The sequence below is a fragment of the Rhinoderma darwinii genome, chromosome 2 (assembly GCF_050947455.1).
Source record: "Rhinoderma darwinii isolate aRhiDar2 chromosome 2, aRhiDar2.hap1, whole genome shotgun sequence".
Lineage (NCBI taxonomy): Eukaryota > Metazoa > Chordata > Amphibia > Anura > Rhinodermatidae > Rhinoderma > Rhinoderma darwinii.
In genome coordinates this window covers 16019541-16046726 of record NC_134688.1, presented here as the reverse complement: position 1 = coordinate 16046726, position 27186 = coordinate 16019541, and the positions used below count along the sequence as shown (strand labels likewise).

General features: G+C 44.1%; 1 protein-coding gene across 2 annotated transcripts; it reads right to left on the bottom strand.

Annotated features, from left to right (window-relative positions):
• PCF11 (PCF11 cleavage and polyadenylation factor subunit) lies at positions 1–26605 on the bottom strand. 2 transcript variants are annotated; one of them, XM_075851393.1, is made up of 17 exons: positions 26207–26605; positions 19604–19729; positions 17761–17946; positions 17382–17579; positions 16845–16955; positions 14654–15726; positions 14395–14578; positions 13202–13607; positions 11568–13090; positions 8521–8623; positions 7665–7781; positions 7172–7280; positions 4343–4526; positions 3983–4138; positions 3804–3896; positions 1201–1236; positions 1–901 (listed from the first exon to the last, which is right to left on the bottom strand). In XM_075851393.1, exons 1-17 carry the CDS (start codon positions 26372–26374, stop codon positions 686–688), a joined length of 4989 nt encoding a protein of 1662 aa, XP_075707508.1. In that variant the 5' UTR covers positions 26375–26605; the 3' UTR covers positions 1–685. The 2 variants fall into 2 exon arrangements, with proteins under 2 accessions (XP_075707508.1, XP_075707509.1); XM_075851394.1 differs by lacking the exon at positions 16845–16955.
• Between the last annotated feature and the right edge of the window lie 581 nt (positions 26606–27186).

The window sequence follows — 27186 nt, the reverse complement described above, 5'->3', positions numbered from 1 at the left end:
TTTAATTCTATAAGTTTATTAGTAATTAAATGTTAACATTTAATTTGTACTGAATGCATTCAAGAAGGTGAACACTGAAAATCAAGCGGTCTGTTGGGATGGAGAGAAACTTCTTAGCGTATCTACATGCTTCGTTGTACGCGGCTTCTAGTGCGTGTCCGTTACCTGCGCAGGTATTAATCGTGATGTTCCCCATTTATAAAATTAAAACTACACGTAACCAAAAACACAGAAAAGTTACTCGTCCTTGACTTCGCATAAGAGAAAGAATTTTTTTTTTATTTCCTTCTCATTACACTAAGAAAATCCTTAAGAAAAATTACATTTCCAACCAAAAGTAAAGCAGTTTTTTTTGGTAATATTTTATTTTTAACCTCTGAATGGTGTGCATAAACTTTACACTCCATGTATAGCAAAAATAATTTTATTTATAATTTACAGTCAGGTGAAAATCATACAATACCTTTTGTTCTATAAGATTTTACAATCTGCACACATTTACAGAATTTTTTTCTCGACACACATGAAACTGTGCAGGCAGCATAAGAAAAATCAAATACAAAAATGTATTCAGTAACCAAATAGTTAACCAGGGCCCTGCCCCAGTTATTAGAGTTCTTCGCTTTCGTAGATGTTGTCATGGCAACAGAATATTTTTTTTTTTCCCTCTGTTAAAGGTGCAGATTTAGACCGGATTGTCCGGTTCCGGTTTCATCTCGGTCAGCAGGGGTATGCTTTCAGAACAATGGGTGACGGCGTCGGCCGTGGGCTCCTCCTTCACGCTGACTGTGGCGTTACAAGCGTCCGCCACTTCCTCTTTGACGAGTCTTAACATTGCATTCAGTGGGTTTTCTAGCAGTGTTTTACTAGGGGACGGCGAGCAGTCTAAAAAGGAGGACGTCTGAAAGAAGAGGGGGGAGGGGGAACCAAATAAATACATAGAAATACAAACTGGTGATCACAAGGATAAAGAGGTACAACGTATGGGCACTAGGACATGTGACAAGTGTCCCACCGCTAAGGAATGTCACCAGGGGGCGCTGTTCTAAGACTGCAGAGAAGGAGAATTAAACAGGAATATTACGGGTTACCTTTACAGCGTTTTCCTGTTGAATAGAAAGTTACTGAGAAGAAGGAAAGGTTATTCACAAGACTCAATACCCGATTAATGGCATGAAAAGGTCACTATGGGGCACTTACGTTTTTATAATCTTCATAACAGGAAGGATGGAAAATCTGCGAAAGGGAAGCAAAAAATACATCAGTGTCTTAAGGTGCAAGCGCGACAACATTACATTAAAACGGCTTTTACTGCGCCCGTGTAACCCCCAGACCCCCCAGAATTAGAGCACCATCGTTTTCTCTAACTCCTGTTCCAATGCACGGTGGGAGGTCCGGATGCTGAATCTGTAGTACAAAAAATGACACCTCATGTGAAAGGGACCTAAAAAGGAGGTTTTTTTAAAAATAATTTTTGATTATTGGGGTTCAACTGCAGGGACTTCCACCAAGGTCTATAAATGAAGAGGCTTTGTCCCTTTAACAAAACCACTAGCGACCAGGCAGTCGGTGAAATTGTAATCGCCCCATTAAGGCTTATTTAGGGTGAATGCACACAGGGCGCATACGCTGCGTAAAAGTATACGTCCTGGAAGCCGCACGGATTTCCACCTAAAAAAAAACGCACCCAGCAGAACATCCACTGTGGAAATACTGCTAGGAAAAAAAAAAAAAAAAAAATCTATATTCACGATTTTTTTTTTTGCGCCAGAATCGCAGCGCTTATTTGTTGCAAGTTTTACGTCCCCATTGAATTCAATGGGGAAAACCAGCCACAGAAGAACAGGGACTCCGCAGAATTTGACATGCTGTGGATGAAGAGTGCTGAGCGTCAATTTGTGAACGTTTTTTTCCGGTGTGTGGACATTTGTTCACATCTCATCCACTCTGCTGCTACTGTAAATACACCACGGAATAACCGCAACTAAATCCGTTACGGAAAATCTGCAGTGTTTATGCAGTTTGTTCCTACCCTGAGGCCTTATTCACACGAACGTGTATTACGTGCGTGAAAATCACGCGCGTCGCACGGACCTATGTTACTGAATGGGGCCTTTCAGACAGTCCGTGATCTTCACGCAGCGTAACTCACGACATGTCCTATACTTGGCAGTTTGTCGCGCATCACGCACCCATTGAAGTCAATGGGTGCGTGAAAATCGCGCACGGCACACGGAAGCCGTGTGACGTGTGTGATTCGCGCAACAGTAGATCAAGAAAGGAAAACATAAAACCACCTCCTTCATTTATTTTTCTAAACTTCAAAACCGCGTGTCATAAGCATGGTGTGTGTGTGAAAATCATGCAACTGCAATGCGCAAAAACGGCAGCGTTTTTTGCACGCGCAAAACGCACACGTTCGTGTGAATAAGGCCTTAAGGTGACTTTTTATAGAATCGAAAAAGCTCAAATCAGGTAATACACCTTTAATTTCTCTGTATTAGGAAGGCTTAGCCCTTGTTCACACGACAGGGTTTCCCGGCCGGGTGACGGCCGTTCATAAAACGGCTGTCACCCGGCTGCAGTATGAACAATAGACCCCTAATAGGGCAATTCACACAACCGCTTTTTTTGACGGCGCGGGAAACCTGGCCGTCAAAAAAAGGGACATGTCTTATTTTCGGCCGTTTACCCGGTCGCCCGGCACCCATGGAAGTCTATGGGGCCAAGTAATACACGGCCATCACCGGAATGTGTCCTGAGTGATGGCCATGTATTCTTGTCGCTCGCTCCTTCCTCAGGTATCTCCCCGCTCTGCTATGTGCTAGCCCCACTTTAGCTCCCTGAAGGAGCGGAATCCCTGTGTGTTCGGGGATTCCGCTCCTGGACAGAGCGCTTGATGTCTCTGTCCATATCTGGGCAGTGACATCCGGGGAAACTCCTGAAGCGGAATCCCCGAACACTCTGTGACCGGGGATTCCACACCAGGAGAAGCCAGTAACGGTCAGTGTCCATAAATGGACACAGACGACAGGGGCTTTTCCTGAAGTGGAATCACCGGCCACATGGGGATTCCCCTTCAGGAGTTGCCCCGGATGTCACTGTCCAGATATGCCCGGCCCGGAACGGATGCAAAACTAATGCAAACCGGCCGGGAAAAACGGCACTCGGGCGGGACCCTGTCGTGTGAATAAGGCATTAGTCTATAGTGGTGACAATATACACTAGATCAACATGCTGGTGTAAACAAAAAAACACAACAACTGTCATATAGCGGATATAATTTATAGCTAATGTATCCATTGATTAGTGTCTGTCCCAGCCACGCTTACATTGCATCTCCTCCATTACAGACTGGGGAGGGGAGCCCAGGAGTAAGACCCTCGAATTAGTATACAAGACAGGAAGCGGATATAACGTTTGCTTATTGCTTCTCCTCCACTAGATATGTTCACTGCATGCATAAAGCTGGAAGGCTGGCTATACATTTCAGATTGCTATAGGTGGAACCATTCAGCAGACCGCTATTCTCCCATGCATGTGTTCTCCATAAGGAGGATTATATCCGTTGCCAGATTCCTTTGGCAGCAGCATATTTCCTTGCAATCAGAGGTTTGGGCATGTTGGAATCCTACACACCCAACCACCCTCTCCCCTGACATCTGCCGATAAGGGAAAGTCGGGACACAACCAATATGGCAGGTGCGGCCGACATACATGTAATGCGTATGACCAGCTTATCCCTACACAGAGAGCAACGGCAGCAAAGAGACCTGTCTAAGTAAGTGCTGAGAATGTCTTACCTTTTCACTGACACGGATGGCGTTCTTCAGATGCCACTCCTCCTCCTCCTCATCCCAATACTGTTCAAACTGTTCTTTGCAAATATCACAGATCTATGGGGGAAAAGAAACAATAAATGCAGCCATTGTAAACGGGTCAGGCGGTCACATTAAAACGTGTGATCGGTACAATCCAATACCTCGTCTGCTCCGGCAGGTCCGGCCGGCACACTCTGAAATTCCTTCTCCTTCGCAGCCTCCTGAGTTTTTAATATAACCTCCTCGTGTACTTTTTCAAAGAACTGACTTTTAGCTCTTTCCTCCAAGTCAGCAATTTCCTCAAATTCTATCCAATCCTAAGGAAAAAAACAAACAAAAAACAAGCCACTTAGCTAAAGCTGCTTAATAGATATTCTGCACTCAGCAGCATAAATTAATCAGAGAATTCAATTCCTATGTATCTGCATATTTTATATTTCTCCACATTATGAGGGGGGGTGAATAAATTAATGAGTTAGCAAACGGTCATCAGGCCCTTCACAGTAAACCCCACCACTTACTTTGAAGCTGTAGTACCATCTGCGGTGGGTTATTTTCCTGCTGACATCCTTCTCAGTTCTGTTTTGTCTGTAATGCCAGTCTAAGTGGTCGGCATAGACATCAGTCTGAGATTTGGTAAACCTCATGCCACACGAGTAGCACTGGATGCCAGTGTACAAACGTGTTATTACACTCTCATAACGCCTATAGGAAAAGAGGAAATATTATAAAAACAAGGCCTAAAGGCTTTTGTCCAGTTTAACAAAACACATTGATAGACCTATCAGGAAATTCTGAACGGGGAGAGGGGGGGGGGGGGGAAGGGGCTCTGTTTAGGATCCGTATCCAATCAAAAAGGGATAACATATGGATTTTCCAAAGACCCCTTTGAAAGCTATCTACACCTTTGAACTGAAATTTGCTTCCTAAATGCAAAAGTTAAGCAACTTTCTAAATAGTCTTCATTAAAAATGTCCTACCATTTGGCTGCTGTAGAGTCTTAAAGGGAATGTGTTAGCAAAAAATGCATTTTTTTTTTTTAGTTAAACAATTAGTGTGTAGGTGATTAAACATGGTTCTAATTTTTTTTATTTTTTTCACGAGTCAAGAAATATTATAAATTAGATTCTAATTTATAATATTTCCCAGTGCTGGTCACTAGATGGAGCAATTCCCAAAATTGCAGCATTGCATGTGGTAAAGCAACCACATTGCTTTATGCTGCAAAATTGGAAAAAACTCCCTCGCTCTAGTGAGCTCTCAGAATCCCCCCCTCCTTTATCCTGGCTAGTGCCGGGAGAAACGAGGGGATTGAACGGTCTAACCTCCTACACTGTGTGTCGCCATTTTTTGAGCTAACACACAGTGTAGAAGGTTTACATACAGTAGTAAACACACAGTAAAACACTTACATACATAGAAATCACTTACCTGCTCCTCCCGCCGCCGCTGCCTCCGCTCCGTCTGCTACCGCCGCTCCATGTGCACAAGTCCAGAAGCTGCGACCGGAAGTAGTAATCTTATTGTCCGGCCGCGACTTCCGGTCTACAGGAAAATGGCGCCGGACGGTGCTCAGTTCAACTTGGACTGTGTGGGAGCGGCGCATGCGCAGTTCCCACACAGACGGCGTACACCATGGTGGATGAAACGGGCCACGTTCACATTCACTATGGGACTGTAGCTGCCGTATTCCATGTCTGTATGTGTCGTTAATCGACACATACAGAAATGGGAAAAAAAATGGCAGCCCCCATAGGGAAGAAAAAGTAAAAAAATAAAAAAAAAAGTAAAACACAAACACACAAATAAATATAAAAGTTTTTTATAAAACACTAACCTCAAACTGATGTAAAAAAAATTTTTTGCCGACACTATTCCTTTAAGAGCATTTTACACTGGCCGACACTCAGCCGTTGCAGCGAGCACCGATCGGCGCTCGTTTGCTCCTGTCACACGGAGCTATGAATGGGGACGAGCGGTCATTACACCGCTTGCTCGTCCCCATACATAATCATGTCGGCAGCTCGTCGCTCTGTTTACACAGGGGGGGGGGGGGATGTGCTGCAGACAACGATAATATTTGACTCTTTATAAACGATACGATCAGCAGATTGAGCGTTTGCTCGTTTATCTGATGATCACTGCCCCGTTTACACAGGGCAATTATCGGCAAGAACACTTGTCTGCACTATATTCGCCCAGTGTAAGACCCCCCCTCTATTCCTGTAGACAACTGGTCTCCTACAAATTCTGACACAAATCCTGGACTAACTGCTGAATCAACAGCTCTCCCGCCTGTCAGAGATAACAGGGAGGAGGTTGTACACAGATCAATGTAGGAGGGGGGGGGGGGGGATTTCAAGTGTTGAGAGCGGATCACACAAGATGTTAGTATCAGGGGAGAGCACACAGATGCTTTCTTTATACTGATCCCCCGCCCTGCCCCTTCCCTGATGTTATCTCTAACACTGAAGATAGGGGAAGAGTATTTGCATCAGCGTCTGGAGCAGTGGACTGACAAATTGTAGTTAGCTTGTCTCCTGCAAATGAAATAGGATCTGTCACTAGTTTATTCATTCCCTATGATGCCGATAACTACAGTGTCATTTGCTTTCAAACATGTTTATTATTTGCAAGGTTTTGAGCATTTTTCTAAATATGCTAATTTGGCTCTATTAGCCAAATAGGTTGGGACTTTTCTGTCTTGGCAGTGTAATGTTTTCTGTATGACGCTGTCCAATACTCATACAGCTTCTCCTCCTTCCCTTTCCAGCAACACCGCCTGATCATATAGTATACAGCTTCTATTCCCGACTGTTTTCAACTAGTGATATCTCAGGTTGTTTCACAGATAGAGCTGTGTCCTGGTGCCATGTGAGAGATTAGAATCTCATCTTTCATATGCCACCGCTGTTCTAGGTGGTCCACAGAGATATGGCTATTTGAAGTGATCCTCCTTCCCGCCAGCCTCAGTCTCTCACGCTGTGTGAAGCAGCTTCATGCTGATAGGACATCAGAGGCTGTGAGGAGGCTCCACCTCCGGAGAATCGCTGCTGTTGATGCTCACTGGTCTAGAATAGCCTCATTTACACATTCAGAAAAAAGCTCAGCTTAAAATAAATGCTTTGGGACAATTTTCACTAGTATCAGTGTGACAGCGCCTATTCGATTAGCTAGGAGATGGGGCATTACTAAACTAGTGACAGAGCCTCTTTAAAAGCAGTTACACAGACTGTACAGCAGCCAACGTTAGAAAATGTTAAAACTATTTAGGAAGCAAATGGGAAAAAAAAAAAAATCCAGTTCAGGTGTACATAGCCTTTAAAGGGGTTTGAGAAACGTTCACTCACTGTTTCAGATCTTCCATAGCAAAGCCAGTGAGTTCGGGAACATCCTGATCCTCTGAAGGGTCATCATCTTCCTCTTCCTGTGTAGATTGAGTAGAGGCTTCTGTTGCTTCTATAAAACATTGATATTAAACAAAAATAAATAAGTCAACATTTCAGCATATTGGAAAATACTGCATTGGAAAACATAAGAACAATTTCTAAACTTCAATGGGGCGCAATGTATCCTCCCAGCAGCACTGCGTGAGAAGCGTAGCATTACCCATTCCAATTACATCCACCAGGGGGAGCGGTTCTGGTTGACGGGGGTCCTTAGTCAGCATTATAATTTAGAGTGCTTATAATAACTAGGTGGACAACCGTCCGCACCCGAGAGCAAATTTGGGACCTTAGAAATGTGAACCCTGAAGTAGTCTTAGCAATACGAGCACTCACTTCTATAATACACGAGTGGAGGTCTCAAGAAAACCCCCAAATAGTGGCAATAATTACTTACGAGAGGAAGCGCTCTCAGTCTGAGACTGTTTAAGTATTCCTGTGGATAGCAGCTTGGAAAACAACTCATTAACGTCCAACTGACCCAAGTGATTTTCTGGATTTGAAAATGCAGCGCCTGAAAAATACACAAATCATAAAGTTAAAGGACGAGTGTCACGAAAAAATTTTTTTTATATCAATTTGCTTTTAGTGGTTTTATTAAAAAATGTTTTATTTGTGTGTTTGTGTTTTACTTTTTTTTTATTTTTTAACTTTTTCTTGTCTATGGGGGCTGCCATTTTTTTTTTCCATCTCTGTATGTGTCGATTAACGACAAATACAGACATGGAATACGGCACATACAGCCCCATATTGAATGCGAACAGGACCCGTTCCATCCACTATGCTGTACGCCGTCTGAGTGGGAACGGCACATGCGCCACTCCCACACAGTCCAAATTGACGGTCTTCGGCGGAGCGACGTCTGGCGCCATTTTCTTGTGGACCGGAAGCCGCGGCCGGACAGTAAGATTACTACTTCCGGTCGCGGCTTCCGGACTTGTGCACTTGGAGCGGAGGGAGCAGACGGAGCGGTGGCGGGAGCAGGTAAGTTAGGTCTGTGTATGTACGTGTTTTAGTGTGTGATTACTACTGTATGTAATCCTACTACACTGTGTGTTAACTCAAAAAATGGCGACACAGTGTAGGTAGGAGGTTTGACCGTTCAATCCCCTCCTTTCTCCTGGCACTAGCCTGTATGCTATCTGGAGATCAGTTCCAGACCCCGCTGACCTGACGGTTTAACATCCCACCCGCGGCTGCCTAGAGATATTCAACATCCGAAGTGTAACGTAAACTACATTTAGGTAACATACCCGACTGGTTAGGAGCAAATACACTCGTGCTAGGCATTTGTGCGGAGGTCAGAGGTTCTTGGGTGAAAGGTGCTGGCGGAGGCATACCCTCCATAGGCTGAAACTAGAACAAGATTAGAGAATAGGCATGGTTAGTAGAAACATTGCACTTCACTTACAACAGGTCATTTACATGTCTCCAATTGTCCTGTACTAGGTATTGTGTGCTCATTGGATACCATCTAGTGTTATCTAGAATTGAATAACTCAAAGCGAAAAGACATTGTAAGCTGCGAAAGTATGACTGCTTTCACACGAGGGTAATACGGGTGCTTTTTTGCACCTCTTTTAGGGACGCAGCCTCCCACCGTTCACGAGAACCGGAGGTAGAAGGACCATTGAAGCCTATTGAGCTCTAACTCTGGTTTCAAAAGAACTACAGGTGGTCCAGTTAAAGAGTCGGTCACCACATAAGTGCCCTCTCTTACATAATCTGATCGGCGCTGTAATGTAAAGAACAGCAGTTTTTATTTCGAAAAGCGATCAATTTTGCCAGAGTTATGACCCATTTTAGATTTATGCTAATTAGTTTCTTAATAGACAACTGGGCGTGTTTTTACTTTGTGACCAAGTGGGCGTTGTGGAGAGAAGTGTCTGACGCTGACCAATCAGCGTCATACACTTCTCTCCATTCATGAAATCAGCACATAGTGATCCTGTGCTGTCACTTACTCATACATTAACATTACTGAAGTGTCGAGAGTGAATAGACATCACTACCAGCCAGGACGTGATGTCTATTCACAATCCCGACACTTCGGTAACGTTTGTGTGGGACTTATAGCACATCGAGATCACGCTGTGCCGTCATTAAGTCCCACACAAACGTTACCGAAGTGTCGGGATTGTGAACAGACATCGCGTCCTGCAACGGCAGCGCTTCTGACAAATGCAAATTGACATTTCCTCTATTGTCCAAGAAATGCACATCTACAATATGAAGACACCGCGAGTTACGTTGCCAGAACAAGTGAACGCACAATATTGCCATAAATGTGGCCAAAAACTTCCTACAAACGAGCTTTAAGAATCAAATACGTAGTAGGAAATAAATAGATGCCATTGCTGGAATGTAATGCAGACAAATAAAAGGGGTACAAAGCCCAATATCTATGTTTGGTGTCACTGAATACGAACAGCAGCTGATCGCCGTGTTAGTGTGTATCACTGCAGGTAAGAACAATCTAAAGAGGTTTCCCCTAGACAATCTATGCTGATACAATGTAACAAACTGCAGCTGTGTGAGCAGGACAGTTAGGACTTTTCTTCATCTCTGAATGTGAAGAATGATTCCGTTAACGCACAGCAAGCAGATATTTTGAAAAAGATTAATAAAAACCAAAACACCGTTTGTCGTAGGGTTGCATGATACAGAGAGACTTCGATACTGCGCACCCTCAAATGGTTCAATACCGGTAATTCATGTACTTCGATACGTATAGTAACACATGAATGTAGTTAGAGCAGGGCTGCGGCTGTGTAATACAGCCATTGCCCCGCTCCCGAGTCCTGACAAGAGCGCGCACGGTCAGCATGAGGTGATGCGTCCAGCGCTGCACTAATGTTTGCCGGCACTGAAGACAGAATATGGTGGGCGCACTGCAAAACACCCCCATGTTCTGTCTTCATTGCAGGTGCTCATTAGTACAGACCCGGCTAGATCACCTTTTGCTGACCACGCGAGCACTTGTCAGGAACGGGGCAAATTCGACAACTCTTCCAATACCAAGAGGAGAAGAGCCGATCAGAGAAACCGCTCATCTCCGCCGCGACTCCCTTGAATGCTGCGATCAAAGCTGGCCGCAGCCTTTAAATGAGAAGGGGGATGCCCTTTGGATTGCGTCACAGGACACCCTTGTGACGTGATCGAGGGACATACCATATATGGGCAGAGAGCCCAGGGTTCATTGAAGGACCCCAGGGCTGTCTGACCACATTTCCTGTTAGGGCATACTTCGGTATGTCCTAACAACTGCCTGTGTACTACCAGTGTAAAATAAAAGTAATGTTAAATTGAAAAAAAAAAAATTATTTTTTTTTTTTTACAACAAACATTAAAATACGTCTCAGTACATAATACACTCGGTATCGTCGCAACCGTAATAAATGTATATAATTTGTGATGTTTACGCGGTTATAAAATAAAATACAGATTTTTCACGAATTTGTGGCATTATGAATTTTGATCCTCCGTGTGCCTCACATTGATAGTAATTAAACCCATCATGTACCTCACACATTAACCCAGTGTTGTCCATTATGACTGAGGAACATGATGGGGTTAACTATAGGAATGTGAGGCACATGGAGGTTCGAAATTCATCACACCACGCGCCTAACATCACAAAATGGAAGAACAGGTTTTATTTTATTATTATTGTTGTTGGAAAAGTATAGTTTTGGGATCAAAGTATCAAAATACTACACGAAGTATCGGTATCGAAGTCCAAATTCTGGTATCGTGACAACCCTAGTCTGTCGGTTCAACATCTTGTTTATACAACGAATAAGCTGTATTTTCAGGACTGGAAAACAGCCTTCGGGTATGTGCACACGCTAGCTGTCATTTACGTGTAAATCTTGAGCTGTGCTTCATTGAGTTCAATGAAGAACAGCTCAAATTACGTGGCAAAGAAGTGTCCTGCACTTCTTTGCCGAGGCAGTCCATTGACGCGTCGTCGTTTGACAGCTGTCAAACGACGACGCGTAAACTACAGGTCGTCTGCACAATAAGTCGGGAAAACCCATTCAAATGACTGGGCAGATGTTTGCCGACGTATTGGAGCCCTATTTTCAGACGTAAAACGAGGCATAATACGCCTTGTTTACGTCTGAAAATAGGTCGTGTGAACCCAGCCTTAAAAGGCCAAAATAGGGCATCAAAACAATGCAGATAGAACAGAATCCATCCCCCTTGCTATATACTGACTTCCTATGTTACACATGCTATTGACTAAAATAGCCACACGTTGGTTCAACTTCCATAATAACACTAAAGACTCACTCACCTGTGGATTTGGATGTCGATTTCCAACAGGCATATTAAAGTGTCCAAATCCAGGTCCTTGGTTTTTATCATCAAAGAAAGGTCTGGCTTGTCTTGGAGGTTGGTTGGGAAATCCTTGTACTCCAGGGGCAGGTGGACCAGAAAATCCTGGGCCTTGTGGCATCTCAAATCTTTGATCAGGCCTTTGAAATTGTCCAGGAAACATATTTTGACGGTCAAACGGCACAGTCTGTCCAAACGGTGGAACATTTTGTCCAATAGGTGGATTTAGGTTTTCAAATCGTGGCTGTTGATTTGGACTATCAAATCGTTGAGGCATGAGTCCATCAAACCGTGGCTGCATTTGCATTGGTCCATCAAATCTTGGTGGTGTCTGGTGTCCAGGGGGACCATCAAATCTTTGACAGGGCTGCCCGGGGAGATCATATCTTGGCAAGTGCGGTGGCTGGTTATCAAATCTGTGTACTTGTGGATTTTCAAATCTTGGTACATTCTGCCCCATTGGTCCATCAAATCGCATTAAAGGTTGAGGCCCATGATCAAACCTTTGTCCTGGAGGTCCATCAAATCGTGCACCAGGTGGCCCATCAAATCTAGGACCAGGAGGTCCATCATATCTTGAGCCAGGTGGCCCATCAAACCTGGGGCCAACTTGTGATTCAAACCTTGGACCATGTGTCCCATCAAAGCGCACTGTACCCATAGGCTGCCCAGCCACGGTGTCAAATCGCATTGGTTGTTCAAATCTCATCGGGGGGCAATGTGGACCTTCAAACCTCTGTTGTAGTAAAGGTGGTCTGGAAGTACCTTCAAATCTCTGAGGTCCTAATCCACCATCAAATCTTAGCGGACCTTCAAATCTTTGGTGGCCATCAAAATTCTGTGGTCTAGATCCATCAAACCTTTGTGGACCTAATTCACCTTCAAATCTTTGCACCCCTACTGGCTGCATGCCATCAAATCGTGATGCACCCACTGGTTGACCAGGGGCACCATCAAACCTTTGAGATCCTATATGTTGACTCTGGGGTCCTTCAAATCTCTGTGCACCTAAAGGTAGACCTTGTAAGACCTCCATCCTTTGGCTGTTGATTGGTGGATTGGTAATAATTTGACTTTGTCCTTCAAATCTCTGCATTGATTGGTTCAGTGGTGGCCCAGTCAAATTTTCAAATCTTGGGTCATCAACTAAGTTGCTTCCAATGGAATCAAAAAGAGAGTCCACTCTCTGACCGGATGTGCCTTCAAACAGCGCACAGGATTTCACCGGAGAGTCCGCTCTTGCCTTCAATACATTGATAGGATCTTCAAATTCTGTACCAACGGGGCCATCTACTCTATTCACCGGTAATAGTGCTGGGGTATCGAGCAATGGTCTTCTCTCCTCGAGTAGGCCAATAGGTTGTAGGTTATCCTTTCCAATTAGCGCTTTATCATCTACAAAAGGCAGCTCAGATTCATTATATCTAGATCTTTGGTGGGGATGTGTTTCATTGTATGGCAACCGCTGGTCTTCTCTTAAACCTTCAGGGATACAAAAAAAACAAGACATGAGGACCACAGGAAATCACAATTTAAACATGCCAAAAGATAAGCAAAGCCTACAGTGAGGAGCGTCAAAGGAGTTGAACATACCTTTAGCAAGATCTCTTAGATCATCAAGTCTCCTGTGACTATCATGGGCTAGGTCATCCTTGTGAAGTGGCGGTCTCGTTCCTGGTACAGGAGACATGCTGCTTTGGATTAAGTCCTCAATCTCAATTTCTCTTCCATCAAAATCCATGTCATCCATATCTATAAAGCCTTGTTCCATGAAATGCTGTACCTGTGTCCTTCGCAGCTTAGCCTTGTGCTGGTAGTAATTCAAGTCGGCATTAGAAAGTAGAGGCTTCTTTCGCCCCGCACCTTTGGCATCGTCGGTGGGACTGTCCCAGCCGTATCGGCTCTTCTCCTCTTGGTATTGGAAGAGTTGTCGAATTTGATGAGCCACAACAAGGAATTCATCCTGGGAAATTTCACCTAATGCCAAACGCTCATTAGCCTGCAATTATGAAATGTTCATTTATAAAAAAAATAATTTCGATCACATTACACTCCGCTACAAGTTACTGTGCATTTTATGCAACAGATGAAATTTATTAAAAAACAAAACCAAACCTTCATGTACATTTATAAAAACAGTGTTTTGGGGAATTTTGCCAAATCTTTTCAGCGTGCGGTTTTCTTATAAGCAGTTATATAAAACTCTGCACTAACTTGTTCTACATAACTTGATATCCACCTCCTGCAACTTTGTACTTGGCTTGTTTTTCAACAAAGTGACACAAAAACTTTCATATTCAAAATGAAAATGTAAGCAGTTTTCCCACAAATAAAAGTGGGCAGACGATCCGCAACCACTAGTACGGTCAAACTTTCTGGACCTAATACGGCTGCATGCCCACGAAGGACATCTACCCCCTACCCACAGGATATCGTCGATCTGTAAGTACCCCGCCATTGGGACCACCACAGATAACAGGAGTAGAGCGCCCCCCACATTTTTGTGTTATGAATGTCTTCCATGGGGATAACCCTTTAATGTGTACGTTGAATTGAGGTCACGCAAGGTCTAAATGACAACACTGCACCTAATAAATAAGGCATCAACATCTTATTAGGATCTCTCGAGGGAGAGCTATAACTGAAGAATCGTCTCAATGCAGGATATTCTTCTTGCGTTTATATATATATATATATATATATATATATATATATATATATATATATATATATAGTGTTAGTCTCCTTTATTTATTTTACAATACTCCAACTTCAGCAGTGTTTACCTTTTTGAGCAATTCGCTCTTGCTTGCACGTGTTAATTCCTTCGGGATTTTTAGATTGGCATCTACACTTAACCACGCCTGTTGCTTTGGTGTTCGCGGCGATAGAATGCCCTTGTTAGGCCAGCTGTCGCGATGTCTTGCGTGTGGGGGTCTGTTACCCAGATGGTGATCACCACTCTGTGTGCTGCAATGGAGATACATATTAGTCACAGAACCAGCAGAAGACTTCACCTATATGTTCCATCTATACACTACTTACGTTTTATTCTCTTCCCAGCCGGTCCTCCATCTTTTGCTGGTCTTTGACTCTTGCCAATTCTCCACGTTTTCTTTTGGCTCGGAGTTGGACCTGGCAGAAGTCGGAGCTGCAGGTTCCTGCTGTCTTTCTTCAGAGCTTTTCTTTTGCCTCCTGTTGTCTCGGGCATCTATCTTGGGGATTCTTTTGCTTCGCTCATCTCGAGTATTTGGTGGAAACTCTTCTGAATGAGGCGGCTTCCCACCAGGCTGTCGCACCTTGCCGATTTTTAGCAGTGAAGGAATGGGGGAAAGGCTTCTTTGTCGTCTTTTGGGTGGCGATCTCCTGTCTCTTCTCTTGGGTGAGAGAACTGGTGAGCGAGTCTTCGGGGAGCGTGACCGTGATCTCTTCCGACCAGGCGCTCTGCTTGGCTTTGTAATTTGTTTATCCGTCTCATTCACACTAGGGTCACTTTTCTGCATGCCATTCGCCATCTTGCTCCGGTTCCCAGACGGACGATGTTCTGAGGTTTTGTGGTCGTCTTTTTTCTCTGTACTTCGTCTTTTTTCCTTGATTTCTTCAGGCTTGTCATCGGTTTTATCACGGAGATGCTTGCGTAGTCTTGGATCTCGCTTATTTACATCAGTCTCTCGTGCACCGTCAGAAACTGTAGACTTCGTATCTTTTGCATGAGGTAATTTAGCCTTCATAGGAGAGGGCGACTTAGATTTACCTTTATGGTCTGTGTGTACAGGTTCTTTTTTAGGTAACTTATCGCTTGTTTTGGCTTTTTCTTGTCTTGTAGAGGAGCTTACTTTCTCAATAGCTATAGGTTTTGCAGCTTTAGGCTCAGCTGGAGGTGTTTTGCCTTCTTTTTTAGATCCTTGATCCTTAGAATGTGTTGAATGTTGACTCCCTCTGTTAAGTCGGGGGTCTCTAGTTGGCACGGTAGATTTGTCAACTGGCGGAGGAGGCACCAACATTCTCCCTTTTTCAATTTGAGTAGAGGTTGGCAGTGAAGCCTTCGGAGGTAGGTGAAGAACCTCTGGCACAAGTTGGGGCTTTGCAGGTATTGAAGCAGAACTAATACTGCTTGCCTAGAAATAATTTAAAAAAAATAAAAAAAATCGTCATTTGCATACCCCCTCCAAATCAGCAGCAGAACAGACTACAGTATGATTGTTTACAGGTTACATGCCTGTCTAGTTTGCCTATATTCACATGGTTGCCCCGGCTTTCATCATTATAGAAGTGCACGTTACCTTAAAGAGGCTGTCACTAGTTTAGTAATGCCAGATCTACTAGCTAATCTAATAGGTGCTGTCACACTGATAATGCTAGTAAAAATTGTGTTCCAAAAAGATTTTAATTTATTCATTCATATATTTTCTAAATATGCAAATGAGACCATACTAGAGAAGTGGGAGTAATAGCAGTGACTCTCTGGGGTGGAGCCTCCTCACAGCCACTGACGCTGTCCTATCAGCATGCAGCTGCTTCACACAGTGTGAGAGACGGAGGCTGGAGGAAAGGGGGATGACTTCAAAATGCCATATCGCCGGCTGTGGACCACCTAGAACATTCCAATCTTTCATATGACACCAAGATCACTGGGACACAACCGGAGATATCGCCAGTTGAATACACAGTCCGGAATGGAAGCTGTATACTATAAGATCACTATGTGTTGCTGGGCTGGGAAGGTGGAGAAGATATGATTGGACAGCGTCATACAGAAAACATTGCTCCGCCCAGAGTGAAAAGAAAGTCGCCTATTAGAGCCAAATTACCATATTTAGAAAAATGAACATAACTTTACAAATAAACGTTTTTGAAAAGAAATCACACTGTAGTGATCAGCATCTTAGTGCCTATTAGATTAGTTAGGAAATAGGGAATTAATAAACTAGTGAAAGACCCTCTTTAACGCATACCCAATTATTCGGAATAACCGTGTGTTTACATGAGGAATAACACTTTCTGCCCATTACAGGACTTGTATTCTGCATGGTTTAGCAGTTTTCCTCCCTAATTCTCAGTTTTCTCTGAGCTAGTGGGTGGAGTCTAACCACCATCATGTCTTCTATACCCTGCCCAAATAGAGGAGAATCCTGCTATCACATATATAGAAGCTGCAGCAGCATGGAGGAAGTTATACAGCAGTAATGAGCAGTGTAGCTGAGAATCCAGCACGGAGGTAATATGGAACACTTACTAGAAGCTGCAGCGTGTCTGTTTCTTTCACTCTGCTCCTGCTCCCCCTCCCCATAGACTTGTATGATTCTGCTCTGTAACTAGGGACAGACTTTGCTTGACAACAGGGGATCTATAGTAGATTACAGGAAGAAAGACACCTAGTGGCAGTAACTTCACACAGAATTTTGAATGTTTGAAAAGTTAAATGTTCATTTAAAAGTTGTGGAAGACTAAAAATAATATAATTTGTACTACCCTTTAATGGAAAAAAAACCCCAGAAGTATGGCTTTAAAAAGCGGTTCAGTACTTTAAAAAAAGGACTGCCTCATGAAGACAACCCTCATCCATACGTCCTAATAGGGCATATCCACGTCAGTGGAGGGTCCCCCTATGGCGGACATGGCACATCCATGCATTACATGGGCGGCCATTCATTTAAAGTGTATAGACCGATATATAAACAGAAATAGATACACACCATAATTTAGCATGAACAGGTAAACCACTCAGATGTAAAGGGCACGTCTATACTACAAGAGTTAACCCCTGACTTACCAGCTGCGCCTTGGTTTGTTCTAATTCCAGTTCTAACTTCTTTTGTTGAAGTTCTAACAACTGTTTCTGCTTCACCAGCAGTTGCTGCCGTATTATCTGCTCCTGGGAATGCACCGGCTTTTGTACCTCAGCTTTTACAGGTGGGACACGAGGGGCTGGTTTTGGCGCCGAGTTAGTGCTTGCAGGGGCTTCTTCTGGCTATTGAGAAGACAAAAAACGTAGTTTAATAATGCATATTTTTCTGTAAGAACTGAAAGGACATAGCAAATGAATTAAACACTTCACCACTAAAGAGGGGGAAAAAAAATAAAAAAAAATAAAATAAAACACATTTTGCTATATCCCAAGAATAAATTGTAAATGCGTTTGCAGTACTTACTTTGTTTAGGAATTTAGGATTCACATGGATACTGGGTGAATTCACATTTGGAGGTAAAGGTTTGACGGGCCACGCTGGGTCCAGTTGATTGACCCGCATATCAAGTGCATACAGTTTTTTAGATGGAAAAATGTCATCCCATGTGGACCGTAATTTATACAAACTTTTTCTAGTGTTTTCATCCACCTAGAAACAAGACAGACATTGTGTACTGACAGTGCACTGGATAGAAGGATCACTGTATACTTTTCTACTTTACTCTCTGTATATAGCAATAGCAGATAAAGCTTAGTCCTAGGCTACAAAATACAGTACTCTAGAACGTTATCATTTACCTTCACTTCAGACCAGATTGCTCACATTGATTTGATAGTTTGTTTTTTTAACAGAAAGTTCCGTTAACTGCAGGAAATACCCAAAAATATAGCGGGCCAACCGAGAAAGAATTACCACGCTTTTATTTAGGAATTAAAAAAAAAAAAAAAAAAAAAAGGCACTCTTTGCAGCTCCTTCACACCGCCATAAGTAAACAGTCCTGGTCTCCCTCAAATGTGCCCACATCAGTTTCACGGGAGATGGAGCAAATTAGATCACCGACATGTCTGTTTTAGTAAATATTTTTCAAAGAAGTAATGCTGGAGTTTATTTTCTCAGGCCACATTCACATCTGCATTGGAGGCTGTTGGGGGTCTTAGTCGCCGATCCGGCTAAAAATACTGTAAATAGCGCAGCCTGCTGATCTACCGTTTCTGGTTAAACCACAAACACCCAACAGAATTCTGATATTTTCATTGTTCTTTGAGTAGAACGGAAAGACTGACAGGTGTAAACAAGGCCTTAGAACTCCGTTGTACCATTCCTTTGCTACTTCACCTGAAAATGTATAAGTCTATGTTCACACTGAGTTTTTTGCAGGCGGAATTTCTGCCTCAAAATTCCGTTTGGAAGTTTGAGGCAGATTTTCCTCTTCCTACATGCCGATTTTCGCCCGTGGCCATTGAGCACTGCGGGCATAAAACGCCACGAAATACGCTTTCTCTGCCTCCCATTGCAGTCAATAGGAGGTCAGAGGCGTTAATGCCCGAAGATGGGGCATGTCCCCCCCATTGTCCCGCGAGGCGGTTTTACCGCTCGCTGGAAAAAGACGCCTCCGTCTCCAATTGAAATCAATGGGAGGCATTTTCGGGCCGTTTTGCGGCGCGGTTTCCGCGTCAAAAAACTCAAGTGTGAACATAGCCTAAAGGGAAAACAGACCACTAGCCTTCCTCTTGTAGGGACATACCTTACGGATAGTAACACCCAGCTGTCCATTTATTCATCCATTCCCTGAAATACCATAGAAACGGCACGTTGCAGAGTTCCATCTTTGTTATTCATAAGGGAACAAGTGCATTTACTGAAACAGGCATGACAGGAGAGAACAGATTTTCTTTAAATAAGGTGGTCTCTTTCCCCAGGAACAGAACCCCTGTGGTCCATGGGTTATTTCTGGTAGTGCAGCTTGGCCTCACAGGCCATCGCCAAGAGTAGCACCATTCACGGTGAAATTGTGTATTGCGGTGGAATTCACGCTTTTACATGCGAGAGTCTGCAACATGCTCCGATATCCGTGGGGAAAATGTTCAGCTGCATGCGGATGAGATTTTTAAAATCTCATCCATACCCTGGAAGTCTTGCGCCCAAAAATCCGGATTTTAAAAAAAAATAGCTACACTTGCAGCAAATACAGCACATAATAAATCTAGATACCTTGATATTACCCATAGATACCCCTGCCCCATGTACCCCAGCTATGACAAAAATAAAGCTTTAGTGAACATGAGAAAGAATAATGAATCTATACCTTTTCAAACACATTAACAAACGTGGAAACTATGTTTTTAGCAAACGCTGTAGGATAGTCTCTTCCGACATTTTTAACAATGGAATCCATAAGATACATGACTGGAAGCTTCTCTGTGCTAGAGGCCTAAATAAAAGAAAACTGGTAAGTTTAGTAGGACACAAAACATCACCCCAAGTCAGTTCCCATCTGTATACAAACCAAGGATTAGATTTACTTAACGTCCCATACATTTACTAGAGAACGGGAGAGGCTGGAGATTTTGCTATTGCTTGTATTTCCACAATAAACTTAAAGGAAACCAGTGGAGTTCCGTGTTACCGTCACATCCATTTTTTTTAATTATTTTACAGTTCAGCCACCAGGCAGCATTTCCTTCTGGATATCCACGGCCGGATGGCATTGCTCTCCATGCTTGCAGGCATTAAGCACTCGTGCCTCCATCTGGCAACTGCTGAAGATACATTTAGTGGCACCAAAGTAACTCTGCATCTTCCAGTGAATAGTCCAGAGGTTTACTCATCCAACGTGAGACTTGTGAAATGTGTCACCTGTTTAAATGGGCTGAGAACAGATGGGTAACGCCTCCCAGACATGTGTCACCTGTTACGTTCAGTCACATTAGTCACCATTATGTGTTTAGCTGGATCCTCCAGTTTTCCTCCTTTCACCAGAGGAGAGGCAGCACAGTACAGTCCACATTTAGGTTTATATGTGTGTCCATAGTTGTGTAATGTGACAAGCCACCGATCCGAGAGGAAAGCAAGTATACAGGATGTGACCTTGAAGGGCTTCACCAACACCACTGCATTTTAAGGGGGTTGTCAGATTTAAAAATAAAAAAAAAAGTGAGTCACCTGTTAAATCCCCCTGACACTCCAGCACCAATACTCCCTGCCGGCCCTGCAGTGATGATGCCATGTACTTCATTAACGTGACCACTGCAGCCAATCGGCATACTCCGTAGTGATGCCCGCTTGTACGACAAGAGACCATTGATTGGCTGCAGCAGTCACGCAACAATCTCTGCAGGACCAGCTGCCCAAGCTGGAGTGTCGGGGGATAAAACAAAATGAGTAATTTATTTATAGCATTTACTTTTTTTTAAATTCAAACAACCCCTTTAAACAACCAGGTCTCCCCTAGACACGCCTGACACCAACGCCACATTCTCTAGGCGGACGTATTTGCATCCGTGAGAGACCAGGTAATTCGTGCAGGTAAAGGCAGAGCTCCAGTTTAACATTGAGGATATTACTGTTAATAACTATAAGTGTTAGTCATTAACTCGCCCTTCTATAGCAGGAAAAAATAAAAAATAAATGTAATCTACAAAAGAGAAAATGTCATGTCCGGGCCCTGAATGTGACATTGCATAACGTCCAGTAACCTGACACCCCGTGATACACAGTACACCGCTTTTCTTGGTAAAGATACCACCAGGAGTATAGTTACCAGCAACTGGACCGCACCTACATGGAGGGTACAGCCCAACCGTACAGAGAAGACACACGCCTCATTCAGATCAATTATGGAAAGAATCCACAATGGCAACTACTTGTCCCTCCAGTTACCATCTGTACAGATCAGGAAAACGTCACCCCACCCTGGCCACACGTTGAAGCTTCCCCCGCCCCCCTCGCCAGTAGCAGATATCTTGTGCAATATAGTGAAAGGAACACAAACCATACAATAAAAAAACAATGGTAAATAAAAAAGACAAATACATATTTTATACATTTTATTTACAGTTTGCAGCAAACCAGTCACACAAGTTAAAGCCATTTATTAAAAATATAGGTGTACTAATACTAAACATGTGGTTAAAGCATGTGGGATGGGGGAGGGGTGGTCACTGCAGAGATGGCGGCTTCACTGTGAGTATAAGCTACAGCATGATGATCGGCGACTACTGGAGTCCATGATTGAACAATACATCAGCGGAAGACCAACTGACTAACCGCAACATATACACAATTTCACTAGAACGTACATAACATTATCACTATCGGAAGGGGGGGCTATATACTTCTATAATCTGGGTATCAAGAGGCCGATTAATAAAGGGTATATGTTAAAAACAACAGTAAAACATAGGATACAGTTACCCATTAGGGAGTGTGCACACAAACTCAAAAACATCTCCTGATTTTCAGGCGTTTTTGAAGCTGAAAATGAATTTGGCGCTTCTTTTGAGGCATTTTTCAGTGTTCAATGGAAAATCAGCTCCAAAAAAACGCCCCTAGTAGTGACATGCTACTTTTTACGCTGTTTTTTTTAAAACCGTGGCGTAAAAAAAAAAAAAAAAAAAAAAAGACACCCTGTATGAACTAAATGCTGTTTTTCCCATTGATTTCAATGGCCAGATGTTTGTAGACATTCAGCTTCCGTTTTTTCGAGGCGTAAATGCCCTGAAATACGCCTGAAAACACTGCATCTAAACAAACCCTAAGGGTATGTTCACACGGAAGCCTCCATTACGGCTGAAATTACGGAGCTGTTCAGGAGAAAACAGCACCGGAATTTCAGCCGTAATGGCATGTGCAGGCATCTTTCGCTGCGTCCATTACGGACGTAATTGGAGCTGTTTTTGGGTCCATGGAAAAACGGCTCCATTTACGTCTGAAGTAGTGACATGCACTTCTTTGTCGCGGGCGCCTTTTTTACGCGCCGCCTTTTGACAGCGGCGTGTGAAAAAAATGACCGTCGGCACAGAACATCGGAAAACCCATTCAAATGAATGGGCAGATGTTTGCCAACGCTTTTGAGCCGCATTTCAGACGTAGTTCGGGGCTATAACGCCCGAATTACGTCTGTAAATAGTGTGTGTGAACCCAGCCATACACTACATGCTATACAAGCCACTGACAGCGGCTCTGGTCGTACAATCCTGCACAGGGGGTGCCTGCCCATTTGATGTCATTTTAAGGGTGTTTTCCAGGAGTTGAACACATTAGCCTGACAGTAGAAAACAGGATGATGAAAAATAAAAATTACTCAGTCAGAGCCCCATCGGTCTTCGTTTACTTGTCATGCAGCAATGGCGTCGCGAACATCATGACCGCTGCAGCCAATCATTAGCCTTAAGGGCCTATTACACGGGCCAATGCTCATTTATGCAGCAATAAAGGGGTTATCTGGGGACCAAAATAGCATTGAGCTATTTTTAGGTGAAAAGTCACTTACTAATGTACTTTAATTTAATATTCGGTACTAAATCATGCAGTTCAAACCCGGTCAATTGTTCTTGGAAGTCCTGTAGCTTTCTTAACATTGATAACGCGCCCCCACGTGACAGAGCTCGCTTCCTGTGCTGCTCGTGACGACGTGTTATCAATCGCATGACCGCAAGGGACTGTCACACTGCCTATTGCTGAAGTCCCCGAGCAGACCATCAGTAGGCGCTTTGCTCGGGACTCCAGCACTGCTCCCAACATTGTCAGTGACTTGATGCACTGCCCGGGGACTCCAGCAATAGGCAATGTGACAGTCCCTTGCTGTCATGCGATTGACCAACTCCATATATGGTCAGTGACTTCAGGGGTTTCCTATCGCTGGAGTCCCCGAGCAGAGCACCAGCTGATCCTGGTCCCCAGGATAAACCCTTTAAAAATCATCGTTGTCAGCAGCACGTCTCTGTGTAAATTGGGAGACGTGCTGCCGACACGATGAAAATGTATGAAATGTATGGGGACGAATGATCGTAGTAACAATTGCTCATCCCCATACAAAACCAATCATAGCTCTTTGTGAAAGAAGCAAACAAGCGCTGATGGAGCTGTCTCATTGATCGGCGATAGTTTGCACATCCAATATCGGGCCGTATAATATGAGCCCAAGTCGTCTTGTGCTGTACATGCTAGCATCGCTGCGGAGGCCAGTGATTGGCTGCAGTGGTCCCGTTTGTGTACATGACATCGCTGCAGGACAAATGAACAAAGACCAGCGGAGATAACCAGAGCTTTGACATTGGAGCAGCAGGGGATTTAACAGGCGAGAATTAGTTATGGTTTTGCTTGATCACATTTTTACTGCTAGGCTAATGTTTTAAACTCCCGAAAACCCCCATTTAATGGGTTTGCCAGTTTTTTGTAAAGAAATTTCCCCCGTTTTCCAGATCTGCTTGTTGTCTGTGAATGGGAACATCGTTGTTTACATCAAGAAGTGGAAAAAACTTGAGACCTGATACATCAACAGCGCAAATCAACCTCCCTTCCCTGATCACTCGGAGTTCAGGCTGTTCAGGGGATTGTCTACACTGGTTACAATTGCAGCAGACTCCCAACTGTGAGAAGTATTAGGTCTCTAGGGCTTTTTTAGCCTCTCGATAACAAAACGGTTTCCATTCACTAACAGCAAACAGTGATCCTGAAACTGGTAAGGAATTTTAAGATGTCACAAAGGTTAACAACTTTCCATTACACGTTACTTTAACCACTTGTCTACATTCAGAAAAGCTCCCAGAATAATCCAAAACCAGTAAGAACTTGTAGTCACCGTGACGATCCACCTCTGGCCCAGGCCGCTGCTTCCCCGCACCAGATTTGTGACGTTGTGTCCATAGTGATGGGACATCCGATGGCAACGTCTGGACAACAGTCATGTGGCGTAACTATGGACTCAACGTCAGTAAGGTCAAGCAGCGGCATGTGACAGAGGAGAATCGTACGGATACGTGTATGACCACGTTTCTAATTCTATTACAGATTTCGGCTGGATTAACACTGAGCGTTTTTTGTTTTTAGAGACATGGGAGTTTATATACCAAAATAAAAACAAAAACACAAGCTTAGGGCCTGTTCACATCTGCGTTCAGGAACAAAAATACCGGAAACGACCGACAACCGGCGCCTAACGGAACCCGCTGACTTTTAGTGGATTCTGTATTGGTGTCCACGGTTTTACCGGAAACAAAAGCGCAGAATGCTGCGCTATCGTTTCCGTTATTTTCAGCCGGATCTGCGATGGAGGTCCCTAAAGGAGTCACCAACACAGATGTGAACACTCCCTAAAAACCAGTGTGAGTGCAGCCTTATGGCAGTTCCAGAAAATTTCTCAATGATGAACAAACCCTTTAATTTGTTTTACATAAAACTGGACAATCCCATTAAGGGAATAATGTAAAGGGTTTGACCCAATTCGGACATTTATGGCATATCCATAGGATATGCCATAAACGTCCCATAGATCTGGGACCCGCACCATCTCTAGAACCGAGCCACTTGACCTCCTAACCCACCACCTCCTGCTCCGGCCACCGAGTTACGAGGTGTGCAGGTTTCCAGATACATACAGTGTTTCCATACGCTGTTATTCGTAACTCTCAGAAGTGGAGACGTTTCGGAAAAACATTGCAGCAAAACGCGTTTCTGGAAAACCTGGTCGTCTCGTAACTCCGTGGCTGGAGCGGGAGAAGGTAGGTTAGGGGTCAGAGGGCTCCATTCAAGAGATAAGTGCAGGTCCTATAGGCATGACCCGCATCAATGGGACATTTATGGTATATCCTATGGATATTGCCATAAGTGTCTGATGGGAAAACCCCTAAAGGCCTAGTTCACACTGAGAAAAATCCACCTCAAAACTCCTCCAAGAATTTTGAGGCAAAATTGGACTTGCCAGCACAACGCCTCACCGTCAATGGGAGGTCAGACACTGAAACACCCGGAGAAAGGGCATGTCGCTTCTTTTTCCCCTCGAGCGGTTGTTTTTTTTTTTTTACCGCTGGCGGGAAAAATACGCTTCCTCCTCCCACTGAAATCGATAAACGATACAGGGCTTCTTGTCGCTGCAGTTTCCTTGTCAAAACCAGCGCCAAAATACTCAGTGTGACCTAGGCCTTGAAGGGTCAGATTCCCTAAAGACATTGATGACATATCGCTCAGAAATCGCTAGAACAGGTGCCAGCAACCTTCAGCACTCCACCTGTTGTGAAACTACAATTCCCAGCATGCCAAAGGCTTTAATATTCCTGCCGAAGGCCGTCAGGGAATGCTGGGAACTGTAGTTTTACAACAGCAGGCTTGCTAGAACAAAGTGGCAGGTCACACGGTCAGCCACGTATACCACACGGCTGACTGTGTGACCTGCCACGACACTTTCTTGGAGCGATCAGAAGGATCACAGGAGGTCAGACCCCCCACCAGTCGAATAGACTTAACATGCCATCAACGCCCCCTTTAAAACATACAGGTCAACGCCAATTATAAAGCACGGCTCCAGAGGAAAACCTCACACTACCATGGGCTATATACAGGGAGGTGGGCTATATACAGGGAGGTGGGCTATCATGTGGCCGTCCAGCAGAGAACGACGTTGTGATGATCACGTGACCTACTCTAAACCGCCATTTGTAAACCTACCGTTGCCCTGTGACCTCGGAATATAACATAAGGGGGGCTTAGGTGGGATCCTAACCTCTAATATAGGGTCTGTACATGAGAGACGTGTTAATGGAGGCAAAATGGCGGACACCTCAGAAAACGAGGTCGGGCGCCATATTGAATTGTGAAGGGCTGGACGGGTAGTAGGAGGGGGTCTAGGCGGGAGAGAAGGGTACGGCTGTGGGGGACACATAATAAAATAAAATGCTTTAGTCATAAAAACCTTAGCGATTTGCGCTTCGATAAGAGTGACGATGTCCCGGGCGAACTGGACGTTCTCCTCGGCGAGGATGGTCAGCATGTTGATGTGAGGCTTGCTGTTGAATGTCAGGTCCTCCAAGGAGGACTGGTAATCCCGACATGCGTCCTCCCGGGCTTCGTCGGCCGCCATTGTTGACAGTGAGGCGGCCGAACGCGGCTCGGAGTCCCTAACGGGGGATTAGGCGATGAAGTGTAAGAATATCACAGCAAACCGCACACACAGCATCATGCGCCGGCCTGACAGAACGGACGGGCGGCCGGGGCTCCGCTCCAAACGGCTTCTGCCCTCCGTAACTGGCGACGTCTTCTAACAAAATGGCGTCGGTCACTGCCAGAAAAACTACAGCAGGACGTCGCGTCAAAGGGAAAGCCTCGAAACTGACGTGACGCAATCCAATACAGCGGCTTCTCATTGGTTGGAGAAATGCTGCGCAACGAATGGGCAGGGAGAAACTGTTTCTGTGCCCGCCCACTTTCATGGTGTCGTACGTTTAACCGAAACAGTGTTCTGATTGGTTGCTATGTGAGTTTAATTTTGCATGGCAACCGGTGGGGGGGATTAAAGCGTTGTTGACAAGCTCCTAGATTTAACCCTTTAGTGACCTGCCTATTTTGGGGCATAATGACAGAGCGATTATTTTTCCCGTTTTTTGATCGTTTCAGAATGGAGAACTTTTTTCTCTTTTTATGTAAACTTTTCCGTGGGAGGTTTTTTTTGTGTTTTTTTTTTTTTTGCGAGACAAGTTTTAGTGTCAACGGCACCATTGTAGGATATATATAAATGTATTGATTAACTTTAATAAAATATTTTTTTAGGGGTGACAGAAATGTCACCATTCTTTTATGTGTCTTAAATTTACGCCGTTTACCGTAAAGTATTAATAACACAATGACTTTATTCTGCGGGTCGTTTCGTTTACGGCGATACCAAATTGATATAGT

Bases quoted from the DNA above. Each gene is read 5' to 3' on its own strand.
- PCF11 (XM_075851393.1), bottom strand. From the start codon at position 26,374: ATGGCGGCCGACGAAGCCCGGGAGGACGCATGTCGGGATTACCAGTCC. The intron at 16,956-17,381 runs GTAAGTCAGGGG...AATCTACTATAG, and splicing joins AACAAACCAAGGCGCAGCTG to ATCCCCTGTTGTCAAGCAAA. The intron at 14,579-14,653 runs GTAAGTAGTGTA...TCTCCATTGCAG, and splicing joins GGCTGGGAAGAGAATAAAAC to CACACAGAGTGGTGATCACC.